Here is a 16,315-nt window from a genome sequence, read left to right on the forward strand (position 1 = left end):
TCATCCCTCTCTCTCATCCCTCTCGTCTCTCATCCCTCATCCCTCTCTCTCTCATCCCTCTCGCCCCGCTCTCTCATCCCTCTCGCCCCGCTCTCTCATCCCTCATCCCTCTCTCTCGCCCCTCTCGCCCCTCTCTCTCATCCCTCTCGCCCCTCTCTCTCATCCCTCTCGCCCCTCTCTCTCGCCCCTCTCGCCCCTCTCTCTCGCCCCTCTCGCCCCTCTCTCTCATCCCTCTCGCCCCTCTCTCTCATCCCTCTCGCCCCTCTCTCTCGCCCCTCTCGCCCCTCTCTCTCGCCCCTCTCTCTCATCCCTCTCGCCCCTCTCTCTCATCCCTCTCGCCCCTCTCTCTCTCATCCCTCTCGCCCCTCTCTCTCTCATCCCTCTCGCCCCTCTCTCTCTCATCCCTCTCGCCCCTCTCTCTCTCATCCCTCTCGCCCCTCTCTCTCTCATCCCTCTCGCCCCTCTCTCTCTCATCCCTCTCGCCCCTCTCTCTCTCATCCTCTCGCCCCTCTCTCTCTCATCCCTCTCGCCCCTCTCTCTCTCATCCCTCTCGCCCCTCTCTCTCTCTCATCCCTCTCGCCCCTCTCTCTCTCATCCCTCTCGCCCCTCTCTCTCTCATCCTCTCGCCCCTCTCTCTCTCTCATCCCTCTCGCCCCTCTCTCTCTCATCCCTCTCGCCCCTCTCTCTCTCATCCCTCTCCCCCCTCTCTCTCTCCCTCCTCTCGCCCCTCTCTCTCTCATCCCTCTCGCCCCTCTCTCTCTCATCCCTCTCGCCCCTCTCTCTCTCATCCCTCTCGCCCCGCTCTCTCTCATCCCTCTCGCTCTCTCTCTCATCCCTCTCGCTCTCTCGCTCTCTCATCCCTCTCGCCCCGCTCTCTCATCCCTCTCGCCCCATCCCTCTCGCCCCGCTCTCTCATCCCTCTCGCCCCGCTCTCTCATCCCTCTCGCCCCGCTCTCTCATCCCTCTCGCCCCGCTCTCTCATCCCTCTCGCCCCGCTCTCTCATCCCTCATCCCGCTCTCTCGCCCCTCTCGCTCTCTCGCATCCCTCTCTCTCATCCTCTCTCGCCCCTCTCTCTCCCCCTCTCTCTCGCCTCTCTCTCTCCTCTCTCTCTCTCGCCCCTCTCGCCCCTCTCTCTCTCATCCCTCTCGCCCCTCTCTCTCTCATCCCTCTCGCCCCTCTCTCTCTCATCCCTCTCGCCCCTCTCTCTCTCATCCCTCTCGCCCCTCTCTCTCTCATCCCTCTCGCCCCTCTCTCTCTCATCCCTCTCGCCCCTCTCTCTCTCATCCCTCTCGCCCCTCTCTCTCTCATCCCTCTCGCCCCTCTCTCTCTCATCCCTCTCGCCCCTCTCTCTCTCATCCCTCTCGCCCCTCTCTCTCTCATCCCTCTCGCCCCTCTCTCTCTCATCCCTCTCGCCCCTCTCTCTCTCATCCCTCTCGCCCCTCTCTCTCTCATCCCTCTCGCCCCTCTCTCTCTCATCCCTCTCGCCCCTCTCTCTCTCATCCCTCTCGCCCCTCTCTCTCTCGCCCCTCTCCCTCTCCCTCTCATCCCTATCCCTCTCGCCCCTCTCCCTCTCGCCCCTCTCCCTCTCCCTCTCATCCCTCTCCCTCTCATCCCTCTCGCCCCTCTCCCTCTCGCCCCTCTCTCATCCCTCTCGCCCCTCTCTCTCTCATCCCTCTCGCCCCTCTCTCTCTCATCCCTCTCGCCCCTCTCATCTCTCTGCCTTCCTGCTCTAACATTTTCTCTTATGTTTTGTTTCCCATGGAGACAATGTTGAAGGACTGCATTCCTTGGATGTCACTGGAGGCCAGGGCTCACATGTCCTGTGTTTATTAGTTTATTAGTGTGTGTATGGAATATTTTTGTCCATTAGTGTTTTTATTAGGTTTTGTATTTAGTTACACTACAGAAAGTTACACTTCAGAAAGTATTCATGCCCCTTGACTTATTCCACATTTTGTTGTTAGACAGAACTCAAAATGGATTAAGTAGATTGTTTTTCTCACCCATCTACATATAGTACCCCATAATGACAAAGTATAAACATGTTTTTAGAACACGGTGCACATTTTTATTGAAAATGAAATACAGACGTGTCTCATTTACATAAGTATTCACCAGAGTCAATACTTTGTAGAAGCATCTTTGGCAGCAATTACAGCTGAGTCTTTCTGGGTAAGTTTCTAAGGGCTTTCCACACCTGGATTGTGCAACATTTGCCCATTTATTCTTTTCAATATTATTCAAGATTTACCAAATTGGTTGTTGATCATTGCTAGAAAACCATTTTCAGGTCTTGCTGTAGTTTCAAGTCAAAACTGTAACTCGGCCACTCGGGAACATTCACTGTCTTCTTGGTAAGAAACTCCAGTGTAGATTTGGCCTTGTGTTTTAGGTTTTTGTCACATCATGTTATTCAATCATTGCCACCCACGTCTGCGTAGCCAGGCACTCTCATCCCTCTCGCCCCGCTCTCTCATCCCTCTCGCCCCGCTCTCTCATCCCTCTCGCCCCGCTCTCTCATCCCTCTCGCCCCGCTCTCTCACTAAAACAGAACTTGGTTCTATTTGTGACACTTGACGCGCTGCAAATCCTGCCTCTCCGCAAGTCCTGCCTCTCCCATCTCCTCATTGATTTTTAGGAGCAAATATCCACGTGGGAGATTAAAAGATGACCTGAGGTCCACACTCCAGTCCAGTTGGTGGTGGTAATGCACCTTAAAGTTGGTTGCCAACCTCCATATAAGTCAGAAGAAGCCTGAAGGAGGAGAGATTACCAGAAACAAATTTATCTGTGGATTAATTGTCGGAGTAGAGGACTTTGTGAATTTCAGGTAAAATAACAAACCAATGTTTATATCCCAGGACAAATTAGCTAGCACCAGCAAGCTAGCTAGTTAAATAGCACCAGCAAGCTAGCTAGCTAAATAGCACCAGCAAGCTAGCTAGTTAAATAGCACCAGCAAGCTAGCTAGCTAAATAGCACCAGCAAGCCAGCTAGCTAAATAGCACCAGCAAGCCAGCTAGTTAAATAGCACCAGCAAGCCAGCTAGTTAAATAGCACCAGCAAGCCAGCTAGTTAAATAGCACCAGCAAGCCAGCTAGCTAAATAGCACCAGCAAGCCAGCTAGCTAAATAGCACCAGCAAGCCAGCTAACTAAATTGCCTTAAATGTTTCATGCTTTTCGACCTGTCCCCAAATTAATATAGTCGGTTCAGAATTAGTTTTGATATTTCAACCTGCTTGTCCTGATTGCGTCTGCTGTGTATGGACAAAATCAATATACGCGCGATGGCGCCCAAAGCGAGAGCAGTCTGGTCAGCATGTTAGGCTTGGGCGGAATCCAGATTGCCATACTGAACACAAGGGGCGCTGTTTTCAAACCCTACTGATACTCTGTAATCCGAAGGTTAGCAATGCTGACGAGTACATGTAAAATCCCAACGAGAGCATTGCAAACATTTTGTACAGTTTCTGACCTAAACTGAACAAGTAACAAAAAAATGCTACTCATGGCTTGCTGCCAAAACAAATATTACCCAGCAAGGCTTTTGATCCTGAAGAGGGTTCTCTGCTGTTACCAAGCGACTACTTGATTTTGGAAGAACTTTACCACTTAGCAAACCAAATACAGAGCATTTAACACATTTTAGACTTAACTTAATAGTTATAAGCTATCTAGCTGGCAAACATTTACCCAAGAAAGCGAAGGTAACTGAACTAAATGACTATCGCCCTGTTGCACTCACTTCTGTCATCATGAAGTGCTTTGAAGGGTTAGTTAAGGGTCATATCACCACCTTACCTGACACCCTAGACTCACTTCAATTTGCATACCGCCCCAATAATGATGCAATCGCACTGTACACTGCCCTATCCCGTCTGGACAAGAGGAATACATATGTATGCTGTTCATTAGGCTCCCGAGTGGCGCAGCAGTCTAAGGCACTGCATCTCTAGAGGCATCACTGCAGACACCAGGCTGTATCACAACCGGCCATGATTGCGAGTCCCATAGGGCGGCGCACAATTGGCCCAGCGTCGTCCAGGTTTGGCCGGTGTAGGCCGTCATTGTAAATAAGAATTTGTCCTTAACTGACTTGTCTAGTTAAATAAAGTATCCTAGTTCTGAATCCCGCCCTGTGCAACTGGGTCCTGGACTTCCTGACGGGCTGCCCCCAGGTGGTGAAGGTAGCCAACAAGACCTCCACTATGCTGATTCTCAACACAGGGGCCCCACAAGGGTGCGTGCTCGGCGCCCTCCTGTAATCCCTGTTCACCCATGACTGCGTGGCCAAGCACACCTCCAACTCATTCATCAAGTTTGCAGAAGACACAACAGCCTACAGGGAGGAGGTGAGGGCCCTGGTGGAGTGGTGCAGGAAAATGACCTCTCAACGGCAACAAAAACAAGTAATATAATAATAATAATATATATGCCATTTAGCAGACGCTTTTATCCAAAGCGACTTAGTCATGTGTGCATACATTCTACGTATGGGTGGTCCCGGGAATCGAACCCACTACCCTGGCGTTACAAGCGCCATGCTCTACCAACTGTGCTACAGAAGGACGTGATTGTGGACTTCAGGAGACCACCCACATATGGCGTACACATTAATACATTTTGGCTTGGCCCACCGAAGACCAACTTTTACAGATGCACCATTGAGAACATCCTGTCGGGCTTGTATCACTGCCTGGTATGGCAACTGTATCGTCCACAACCACAGGGCTCTCCAGAGTGTGGTGCGGTCTGCCCAACGCATCACCGGGAGCACACTGCCTTCCCTCCAGGACATCTACAGCACCCGGTGTCACAGGAAGGCCAAGAAGATCATCAAGGACATCAACTACCCGAGCCACGGCCTGTTCACCTCGCTATCATCCCGAAGGTGAGGTTAGTACAGGTGCATCAAAGCTGGGACAGAGAGACTGAAAAACAGCTTTCATCTCAAGGCCATTAGACTGTTTAATAGCCATCATGAGCCGGCCTCCACCCAGTACCCTGCCCTGAACTTAGTCACTGTCACTAGTCGGCTACCACCCACTTACTAAACCCTGCACCTTAGAGGCTGCTACCCTATGCACATAGACATGGAATCACTGGTCACTTTAATGTTTACATACTGTTTTCCCATTTAATATGTGTATACTGTATTCTAGTCAAGGCCATCCTACTTAACTATTGCTGTACATAGAATGGTATATCTTACACATTATTCAGATATACTACATATTCTATCCACATACTGTCCATAATGTCTATACATCCCATCGCGTGTGTGTTTCTCTATACATGCAGTACCAGTCAAAAGTTTGGACACCTGCTCATTCAAGGGTTTTTTTGTTTTTACTATTTTCTACATTGTATAATAATAGTAAAGACATCACAACTATGAAATAACACATATGGAATCATGTAGTAACCAAAAAAAGTGTTAAACAAATCAAAATATATTTTAGATTCTTCAAAAAGGAGCCAGCCTTTGCCTTGATGACCGCTTTGCACACTCTTGGCATTCTCTCAACCAGCTTCATGAGGTAGTCACCTGGAATGCATTTCAATTAACAGGTGTGCCTTTTTAAAAGTTAATTTGTGGAATTTCTACAATGTAAAAAATTAAGAATGAGTAGGTGTTCTAGAACTTTAGACCGGTAGTGTACTGAACAAAAATATAAATGCTGCAATTACAGTTCATATAAGGAAATCGGGCAATAGAAAGAAAGAAATTCGGCCCTAATCTATGGATTTCACATGACAGGGCAGGGGTGCAGCCATGGGTGGGCCTACGAGGGCATAGGCTAGTTTTCCACCAAAAAAGGGCTTTATTACAGACTTAAATACCCCTCAGCTGGCACATGCTGCGCAACAGTGAGCGACTCACAAGGCTGCGGTCTGCTTGTAAACAAACACCACGTGACATTTGACTACGTACAGTAAGCTTGATAATAATTTGACAGGTGAAATTAAGAATGCAATTTTCTTTATTTCCAAAGATCTTGCACAAGGTGACTGCAGGTATTTACTTAAAGTAGCTACAAATATTAAAAAGTATTAAACTTCAAAGAATGCACGTCTTGGAATATCTTTTCTGCACAGGCTTCCTTTTCATTCTGTCATTTAGGATAGTATTGTGGAGTAACTACTATGTTGTTAATTCATACTCAGGTTTCTAAAGCCATTAAACTTTGTAACTGGTTTAAATTCACCAACTGAGTTCGGAAGGACGCCTGTACCTTTGTAGTGACTGGGTGTCCTGATACACCATCCAAAGTGTATTTAATAACTAAACCATGCTCAAAGGCATATTCAATGTAGGCTTTTTTTTTTTTTACCCATCTACCAATAGGTGCCTTTTCTTTGCGAGGCATTGGAAAATCTCCCTGGTCATTGCGGTTAAATCTGTTTGAAATTCACTGCTTGACTGAGGGACCTTACAGAAAATTGTGTGTGTGGGGTACAGAGATGAGGTAGTCATTCACAGATCATGTTAAACACTTTTTTGTGCCTGCTGTCTCGACCTCTGAGTGCTCGGCTCTGAAAAGCCAACTGACATTTACTCCTGAGGTGCTGACCTGTTGCACCCTCTACAACCACTAATTATTATTTGACCCTGATGTTCATAGATGACCATCAATCTGGTGTTAATGGCCATGTTCTCTTAGCTCCACCCCTCCGAGCCTGGTTCCTCTCTACGTTTCTTCCTAGGTTCTGGCCTTTCTAGGGAGTTTTTCCTAGCCACTGTGCTTCTACATCTGCAAAACTCTATGGGGGTTTTAGGCTGGGTTTGTGTATAATCACTTTGTGACATATGCTGATGTAAAAAAAAAAATAGTTGTATAAATGCATGTGATTGATTGACCGATGTAGTTGGCAATGCTTACCTACGTTTGGCACAGCAGTCTGTCTGTTCCACCTTCACTCTGTCATGGTTGCCTCCTGTGCCAGAACAGTTGATCGGGATCTGATTAAAATACTCACATGTTTTGTGTGGAAATGACTGACCACTGTTCATGACTTTGTTTGTTGGGCATTTAGTAGTACAGGTTAGTAGTACTTTATATCATGGCTGCATTATTATTTCTCCATTTCAGTCACCGGTTTGACGGCTAATGATATTTAGTTTCCTTTTCTCCAGACTTTTCAGTCGGATGTCTCTGGGTAATGCTTGGTATTACTGTGGTCTTGAAGTGTGGGTGTCTACTGACCATGGGGACTAACCGTACTCCTTATTGTCTCCCCCCCCCTTCCTTAGCTCTGGTGTTGCCCAGGGCAGAGCAGCTCCTTCGGCGCAGCGTCCAGCCCTACGTCAGCTCCATCCTGGAAGCCTTGATGGAGCCCACCAGCAGAGGCTTCTCCGAGGTCCGAGACGTCTTCTTCAGAGAGCTGGTGGAGGTCAGCAAGAACACGCTCAACGGAGGGGGAAAGGACAAACTGGGGGAGGTGAGTGGACCACCGGAGGACTTGAAGACACAAGTTGGAGTTCACGCCTACTGCCCTTGGTGACCTCTGTGACTGTTCTATAAAATGTACTGAGGATCTGTTGAAGTGCTCGGTGTTGTCATGTCAACTCATCTCGGTCCGTCTCTTTCCCCCCTCCTCTCTGCCCTCCCTCTCTCTCGCTCTCCCTACTCTCTCTCGCCTTTCTCCCCCTCCCCTCTCTCTCGCTCTCCCTACTCTCTCTCGCCTTTCTCCCCCTCCCCTCTCTCAGCACATGGAGAAGATCTCTATGCTGGCGTTCCACCCGGTGAAGATGCAGAGCTGCTATGGGAAGGTGGAGCAGCTGAGTCTGGAAGGGCTGCAGCAGAGATTTGATGTGTCCAGCCCCTCTGTGTTCATCCAGAGGGCTCAGATCCTCATGAGAGAGGTGAGATCTTAACCCACAAATCCCACTACCTGGTGGGTATGAAGCTGCCACACGAGACTACCAACACTGTAGTTATTGTTCTTACTGCACTTTGTGACAGATTGTAGGGGTACCATCTGGTGGCGAGAGAGGGTGTTTCATTGAACACCATAGGAACGAATGAGCTACGTGAGATCGTTGACGATCTGTCTTTTCCCCCAGTGTATCACTAATGTCCTCTCTCCTCTGTGTAAAAGCAAATGGACAACGCTGTGTACACGTTCGAACAGCTGCTGCACCAGAGTCTGGAGGAAAAGGACCAGAGAGGAGAGAACCTGTGTAAGACCATCCAATGCTGCCAGGACAGAGTGCTGAAGGTTAGTTAGACTGATGGGGGATAAGGATGAAGGTGAATGACTGATTCTGATTGGAGGATTCCAGATTTCCTGCTTATTCCCTCCTGATTCCGGGAAAATTCCAATCGGTAGACCGGAAACATTGGGAATTTTTGGCAACCCTTGCCATCAGAGTCTAATGTCTTCTGTCTGCGTCCCTCTGTCTGTCCCTGTCAGAAATATGACTATGACAGTAGCACGGTGCGTAAGAAGTTCTTCAGAGAGGCCCTGCTACAGATCATCATCCCCTACATGCTGAAGCAGCTGGCTCCCTCCTGCCATCCGGTGAGGCTCACTGGTTTTAAGTCTCTTTTTCCAGCTGTCCTAGTCTCCTAAGACACAGATCCCCCTCACACTCCAGCCACCCCTTTACTCTATGGTTCCGTCTCTTATGGAGCCCTGTAATCTATTTAGGCTCTGGTCAAAAGTAGTGCACTATATAAGGGACTGGGGTACCACTTGGGACGTTACCTATGTCTAGTGCATTAGTCTGTAACAACATCTCTCCTCCCTCTCAGGACCTCCCTCCCTTCCAGGAGCTGATCTTTGAGGACTTCTCCCGGTTCATCCTGGTGGAGAACATGTTTGAGGAGGTGGTGCTGCAGTCTGTCACCAAGGACATCATGATGGGTGAGTGGTGGACACGCATTGGAGACACTGGCCCGGCATAGGCTAGACCATTCGTAAAGCATCTCCGGGTAGGACTGCTAATCTAGGATCAGTTTTTATTTTATTTTTTTAGAGCACACTTATGATTATATAGACAGGGGGGACCTGATCCTAGATCAGCAGATTCAGCAGTGCTAATCTGAGGCGATTTGTGAATTTGGCGCTGACGTAAATCTCTGTGTGCCTACAGCTGTGAAAGAGGCGGCAGTCCAGAAGAGACACAACCTGTACAGAGACAGCATGATCCTGGCGAACAGCGACCCCGACCTCCACCTGCTGGGGGAGAGCCCCTCGGTAGACTGGGCCGCCCAGTTCGGGGACGGGGATGAGGAGTCTGACGAGTCCCCGGAAGGATGTGGCCGGTCCAAATGGCGGCGCAGGCAAGTGGTCTCCATGATCAAGCTGGACGGGATGGGCCCGCTGCCCTACGAGTCGTGCTTGGAGGTGCCGGGGGTGGATTTCATCCCCGAGGAGGGGGAGATGGAGGAGGGGGTGGATATCATCCCTGAGGGGGAGATGGAGGAGGGGGTGGATATCATCCAGGAGGAGGAGGAGGAGGAAGAGGAGGGAGCGACCCCAATGGAACCAGAGCCAAATTCCCCAGACAACGTGCAGGAGATCCGTTACCTCATCAATCCGGTGTTGGAGATGGTTGTCCCGGCCTCGGAGGAGGACTTGGCTGTTCTCACCAATGGGACAGAGCCGGGGATGCTGACGCTAGAGGGCGAAGAGGAGGAGGTGACGCTCATCACCACCGTGGTGGAGGAGGTGCACAGGAAGTCACTGCAGTGGAAAAGTGCCCCACGGGAAGTGAGCAAGCAGCTGAAAGCAAGAGGTCCAGACCAGAAAGCTGAGGGGGAGCTTCAGGAAAAAGGGGAGGCAGCTATTGAGGGCCAGGTAGAGGGCATCGAGAACGCCTTACAGGAAATGGCGATACTGATACAGGAGGAGAGGCAGGCCGAGGTGGAGGCAGCCATCGAGGGAGAAGATGAGGCTATCGAGAATGCCATACAGGAAATAGAGATGGCGGTACAGGAAGAGGACGAAGACAGGATAACGGAGTGTGCCGTAGACTCTGACGCTGAGCTGGCCCCACCATTGGCTGACTCCAGCCCCCGGCACCACGATGACAGCGGCTTCCAGTCACTGACCAATGAGGCTTTGGATGAGGGCGAAGCTCAGCCAATGAAGAATGTTCTGAAAACAGAGGACTCTCTAACCGATCCAGGTGAGGTTGAGGTGATTGTGGAACAGGGAAACGCTGCACTTCACGACAACTCTGAGACCGGGGAGGACTCTGAAACTGAAGTTTTATATGACATTTGAATGGGAAGACAAGGGAGAATTTGTTTTTTTTTTAAACCTCATTTTCATCATCTCCAGCACAATACCAGTGTCAACATACCTGATGATATCATCAAAAGTGACGTGGGGAGGCAAGAAAATACCCTCCCTTGGGCTAGAAACTTATTGGAGGTTTTGAAAATCCTTTTTCTGACTTTGAACCCTGTGGCGTCACAGATCATAGAGAGGCAGCGTTTTCACATGTAGACACTGGTATGGTTCTGGAGATGACAAATATGAGGTGGAAAAGTTACTTTACACTACAGATGCCCGTGTGTAAGGGCCTTCGGGATATGTTCATAGAGATGCATTGATAGACGTGGAACACTTCACATTGCATGGGTACACACTCACTGGTCATTGCATGACCTCTTACTGAACACTAGGAGGCACTGTAAGCTGGCTTTTGACACAAACGGCTCTGTTTTTACCTCTTTGTCATGCCATCTTACTGTTATGGGCATTGTCGAAAAACATATCATCATAGGGATTCAGCTATCGTTGCATTCTGGGAGCTCTGCTTTTTAACATCTTTTAACAATGACTTGGCACACTAGTGTATAAAATCAGCCAGAGTGATTTTGTCTTGAAATTAGTTTAAGCCTAGTTTTTGAACCATTTCATTTTTAAATTTTCACACCTTCTGGAATCTTTTCACAGTGCATGACGAGGCACTTGCTTACTCCCTTACTTCTCTGTCTGCTTCCAGTTGACTAACACAGGCACTAGTGGAGATGCTCGAGGCCCTGCGTCAGCCACAGTGCCACGAGCACGTTTAGTTATTACTAAAGGGACTTGCTCTGCTGATTATCTCGTCTTGACTGACGCGTCAGAATCTCTCATGTGGGAGTGTTGTGCAGATGGTTGGCAGCACGCTATGTACCTTGTCATGAAGAGGCCTCTTGTCAGTCGAAATAAAATGAAGTTGGCTTTGAGTGCAGATCCATCACACCGTACTCTTTGTCCACAGTCTCCTCTGGCCACAAAGGGAATAAACCAAGTCTATATTTGTTTATTTTCCCCACTCTTCAAAATGAGGGAAATTTGATTTGATGATTTTCTATCCATGCTATGTTTATGGCCACTGTATATATATTTGTTCTTAACCAGGCTGAGTTTGTAGTCTTGTGGGGAAAAAGGTCCATGTATCTCCGTGACTTACAAGGATAGTTCACTCTGAACCTTTAAGACTGAGTCCTTCTGTTTCCTTCCTCTATTTATGACAAATACTCTGTATGGTGCCCAATGTGTTATCCTCAGCTATAGTCTTCATTTTGTGTAAAGCCCTACGCAAGAGCTTTTTTTATTGATTTGTATGACAGACTATACTTATGGATTAATAAATATATTGATTTTGTTTTTTTTTCTATTTCTCATCCATCTCGACTAAAATGGTAAACTGTTTAACCTTAACTTTAAAAAATCTAATTAAATATGTTAACAAAAGGTTAGTGGTATTTGTTTTATTACTATCAGTAAAATACAACAGTAGTAAGCACATGTTCATGACTTACCAATTTGTAAGTCGCTCTGGGTAAGAGCGTCTGCTAAATGACTTAAATGTAAATGTAATGTTCATATAAAGTCCATTGAAAAGCTCGGATTAAAAGCAGGCCATGATCTACATTCAGTTTACTGTAGATCAATAGGATTGGAAGAAAAGCTTTGCGTTCATCCATGATTAGGTTACTGTATAATTCAACCGGAAATATGCCTCTGAAATCTATTTAGGATATCAAAAGGCACTAAAAGGTTGGGGTATACTGTCTCTCTCACAAATGATTAACGAGAGCCACATTTTCAGTTCTCTATGTACCTAAAAGCAATTTAAACACTTAGCCAATGAGCCTGACAGAGTTACAACACTCAATCACATGCTTCTGTGCTGTCAAAGTGGAAATTCCAGAAAATGTCTTGTGACTAGTGCTGACGAAATGCAATAATCTCAGTTCCCTCAGCCAAAAAAGCCTGACCTTGGAGTTAGATGCTAGAATGAGGCCACAGGTTGAACTCAAGCTCTTCTCAAACATGTCAGTGGATATGCATGGTACAGTAGGTCATACAGGGTAACACACACAAAAATAAGCATTCACTTCCTGAGACTTGTCTTAAATGTACCATGGGTGTGCTCGATCACTCCCCTACCATGCTGTACTCTTTGTCGCACTATTGGAAGCCTCCATCTTGCTTTTTACTTCGCACACCTCTGCTTTTAAGATAAGTAGGGGGGAGAACCGCCTTTCACTTCAGGTAACTTGAGAAGTGACAGTCACAGGGAGATCTATCGCACATGGAGTGTGCAACAGGGTCGGTATGAAAAACACCATGAGGTGCTGTGAAACGTTTGTCAGAGCACATCTTTGTCCAACAGGATAACTAGTGCCTATAGATCTATAGTCCAGGAAAAGGATTATTCTCGTTCTGTTGATTCCACTGTTTGATCAGATTTGACCCAGTAGCGGGAACCCTATGAAGTATCCCAGGACGGAGCCCAAGATGACCCCCAGGAAGATCCAGGTGTTGTAGGACATGACGCACAACATCAGCATGTAGCCAAGGGTTACCTGCAGGATGTGCAGGGCTGTCTGGATCCCACGGAGAAGCCATCTGGGTGAAATGAGACAGGGAGAACAGTTATTACAGTAGTCTCCCTGGGGTAATTATATACAGGTGCACATTTCAGGTTCTCGTGTCTAATGACCTGCTCAGCTTTCTTATAATTGATCGGTCATTCACGTCGGCCTGTGAAACCAGGTGCTTGCACTTTCTGGCCAATTTGGGGATCTGGTGGATGAAAGCCAACGTCCCTGGAACGTGATAATCAGACGACTACATGGGCAGGGCTGCTCCTGTGTGAATCCTACCTGTTTGTGGGGGAGAGAGTGGGGGCAGTCTGTTCCATGGGGGCCAGAGAGGACACCGACAGGCTACTGGCTAATGCAGTGCTGCTTCCCCGGCAGTCTGAGGAGTGGAAGGGAGAGGGGCGCTTCCCCAGCCAGACCCTCCACACCTTCAGCAGCTCGTAGAACACGGTCAACAGGAGGACCACGAACACCGACAGCACCATCCCTGCAAACACATTGGCCACAGAGCTTATTGCGGTTGACAACAATGATGGCCCCAAACAGTGGCCCCAAAAGTGTCTGCTATATTTATAGTACTGTAGAGTCAACAGCAGTTACTTAATATGAGTGTAAGAAACCAGTGCATGCGTCACTAGATGCCCTATTGGAACATAAGCAACCTGCCCTATAAGCAACGAGTGCTAATTTGCTACCTGAAACACTAGGCAGAATGGTGGGGCTGAACTGTACTTGTACAAAATGTAATAGCCAACCAGACAAACGGGTTCAAAAAGATAATTTAGATTCTCCTGAGGGCACAGGTCTGTCAGCGTTGGCCTACCTGCGGGTCCTTGCACATCCCAGAAGTAAAACAGCAGCGTCACGCTGCTCCCTGCCTCAAAGGTCATCTGGATGAGGAAAGAGCAATTGAACAACAAGTAAACAGCAGTATACTGCGAGGAAGCGGACCAGGTTTGGGACCTGTATGTGAAATGTAAAGCTTGGTCAGGTAGAAAATGACATGTTCTTTCAGTCTTGACAGGAATGTGCTTTGTTGCCGTTGATCTAAACTCTGCCAGACAGACTGACTCCTGTTAATATGACCAATTGGTCTGTATCATTTATCTAAACATATATGTAAACTACGATTTTGTTTCATATGTTATGTTGTTGCTTAGACCTGACTTTACATCTTTTGAGGTTTTTGTGTTGTGCCTGCCATCGCTTGAGACACAACATGCTCTTGAATTCAGGGTGGGTTTCATTGACAGTATAATATAAAACAGATATTTCCACCTGACTATTCTACCCATCCTTGAATTTGGCGACGTCGTTTACAAAATAACCTCCAACACTCTACTACAACATATTCGTCGCCAAATCCACTGGCTCCAGGTCATCTATAAGTCTCTGCTAGGTAAAGATCTGAGCTCACTTGTCATCATAGCAACACCCACCCGTAGCACGCACTCTAGCAGGTATATATTACTTATTTTCCACCATAATTTGCAAATATATTCATTAAAAATCCTACAATGTGATATTCTGGATTTTTTTCCCCCCTCATTTTGTCTGTCATAGTTGAAGTGTACCTATGATAAATTACTGGCCTCATCTTTTTAAGTGGGAGAACTTGCACAATTGGTGGCTGATGAAATACTTGTTTTGCCCCACAATATAAATATATATATATATATATATATTAGTTCTCAATATTTTTCCTTTTCCTCTCCCTACCACCCACACAAATTCCAGTAAGTATTCATGTTCACTTAAAGGTTACAAAATAGCACAATCGTATGGACTTACAGGCTACAGAAAAACACAAGTATAAAAAATATGTTCCTTTCACCTGATAAGAGGCTGTAACAGCCAGATACTCGGTAGGTTATGGGTTGGCTAACCCCTTCAATCATATATTTGCACATCTCCTATAAACTTAAGTCCAGGACTCGCAGAAACTCGTCCAGTTTTCCCTGGAGGACATACTGCAAGTTAGTCTTTCCAGAGGAATCAACCACCACAGATTTAGCATTCCAAGACAAAGGGGGCTCTCTGGTCTTCCAACCAAAACCAATAGTCCAAATAGTTTGTGGCAATTAAAGACAATGACCACCATTCCTAGAGCACAGATTCTGCTTGTACTGACAAACAATAGCAGTACTATGGAAAGACAGCCATGCTGTCGCATGTGAGCTTATCAGCCAATTTGATTGTCAAGGGAGCTTACTGTGTCCTAAACTGGATGCAGTGTCTCAAGGCCAGTGAAGGAAAACGAGCTCCGTGAGATAGGTGCATACATAAACTTTTTTCTTCATGAAATTCTCAGCAGGAGCCTTTGCCTGTTTATTTTACCTTTATTTAACCAGGTAGACCAGTTGAGAACAAGTTCTCATTTACAACTGTGACCTGGCCAAGATAAAGCAAGGCAGTGCGACAAAAACAACACAGAGTTACACATAAACAAACGTACTGTCAATAAAACAATAGAAAAATCTGTATACAGTGTGTGCAAATGAAGTAAGGAGGTAAGGCAGTAAATAGGCCATAGTGGCGAAGTAATTACAAGTTAGAAATTAACACTGGAGTGATAAATGTGCAGATTAGGATGTGCAAGTAGAAATATTGGGTTGCAAAAGAGCAGGAAAACAAAAACAAATATGGGGATGAGGTTTGAAGTTGGTTGGATGGATGGATGGGCTATTTACAGATGGGCTATTTACAGATGGGCTAATGGGTCACTTTCCATGTACTAGTGACCTGAAAGGTTGCGAGATCGAATCCCCGACCTGACAAGGTAAACATCTGTCGTTCTGCCCCTTAACCCACTGTTCCTAGGCCGTCATTGAAAATAATAATTTGTTCTTAACTGACTTGCCTAGTTAAGTAAAGGTATAAAAAAAATAAAAGTACAACATGTTCGTTCTCTCTCATGCAAAACAGTCATTTTTATTAAACTAGGCAACAAATTCTTATTTGTTACTAAGCAACAAATTATTATTTTCAATGACGGACTAGGAACAGCGGGTTAACTGCCTGTTCAGGGTCAGAACGACAGATTTGTACCTTGGCAGCTCGGGGATTTGAACCTGCAACCTTTCTGTTACTAGTCCAACACTCTAACCTCTAGGCTACCCTGCCGCCCCGTACTTAATGCTCTGCGAAAGTATTACCTACATATGATTGTGTTGTTTCACAAAAACAAATGCAACACAACACTATGCGAAAAACCTACTTACAGACATGATTGATCAACTTGAGCAGACAAATAAGATGTTTTTTTTTGGGGGGGGGGGGTTCCTCAGGCCCTTTGACTCCCCATCACCGACGAGAGCGAACAAGAGACGTTGTTTTGACGGGATTTAGTTGCATTCCACTTCTTCTCCTTTCTGACCGCAGGGCAGCAGGCTACCATGCTTCTGCCCAGCACAGTTTGACAATGATAAAGGCGCGGCACCACATGACGTTTTAAAATGTCGCAAGGGTAGATGGTAG

General features: G+C 46.9%; 2 protein-coding genes across 3 annotated transcripts in view; one reads left to right on the top strand and one right to left on the bottom strand.

The window, feature by feature from the left end:
* LOC118385509 (protein Niban 2-like) overlaps window positions 1-11,613 on the top strand; it is a 64,399-nt gene extending 52,786 nt beyond the window's left edge. The window contains exons 9-14 of the mRNA XM_035772713.2: window positions 7,258-7,445; window positions 7,714-7,869; window positions 8,106-8,225; window positions 8,421-8,528; window positions 8,762-8,873; window positions 9,103-11,613. Of these exons, the coding sequence (XP_035628606.1) occupies window positions 7,258-7,445; window positions 7,714-7,869; window positions 8,106-8,225; window positions 8,421-8,528; window positions 8,762-8,873; window positions 9,103-10,238 (1,820 nt within the window). The 3' untranslated portion in view covers window positions 10,239-11,613. The remainder of the gene's footprint in view (window positions 1-7,257; window positions 7,446-7,713; window positions 7,870-8,105; window positions 8,226-8,420; window positions 8,529-8,761; window positions 8,874-9,102) is intronic.
* Window positions 11,614-11,703: 90 nt separating this feature from the next.
* On the bottom strand, window positions 11,704-16,273 carry slc31a2 (solute carrier family 31 member 2). 2 transcript variants are annotated; one of them, XM_035772728.2, is made up of 5 exons: window positions 16,060-16,273; window positions 14,673-14,796; window positions 13,662-13,728; window positions 13,121-13,325; window positions 11,704-12,863 (listed from the first exon to the last, which is right to left on the bottom strand). In XM_035772728.2, exons 3-5 carry the CDS (start codon window positions 13,726-13,728, stop codon window positions 12,698-12,700), a joined length of 438 nt encoding a protein of 145 aa, XP_035628621.1. In that variant the 5' UTR covers window positions 14,673-14,796; window positions 16,060-16,273; the 3' UTR covers window positions 11,704-12,697. The 2 variants fall into 2 exon arrangements, with proteins under 2 accessions (XP_035628621.1, XP_035628620.1); XM_035772727.2 differs by lacking the exon at window positions 14,673-14,796.
* Window positions 16,274-16,315: the final 42 nt, after the last annotated feature.

The sequence above is a fragment of the Oncorhynchus keta genome, chromosome 6 (genome assembly GCF_023373465.1).
Source record: "Oncorhynchus keta strain PuntledgeMale-10-30-2019 chromosome 6, Oket_V2, whole genome shotgun sequence".
Taxonomy (NCBI): Eukaryota; Metazoa; Chordata; class Actinopteri; order Salmoniformes; family Salmonidae; genus Oncorhynchus; species Oncorhynchus keta.

Coding starts and splice junctions, on each gene's coding strand:
- slc31a2 (XM_035772727.2), bottom strand. Junction 13,326..13,661: donor GGATGTGCAAGGACCCGCAG/GTAGGCCAACGC, acceptor ATGTGTTTGCAG/GGATGGTGCTGTCGGTGTTC. Junction 12,864..13,120: donor ACTCTCTCCCCCACAAACAG/GTAGGATTCACA, acceptor CATTTCACCCAG/ATGGCTTCTCCGTGGGATCC.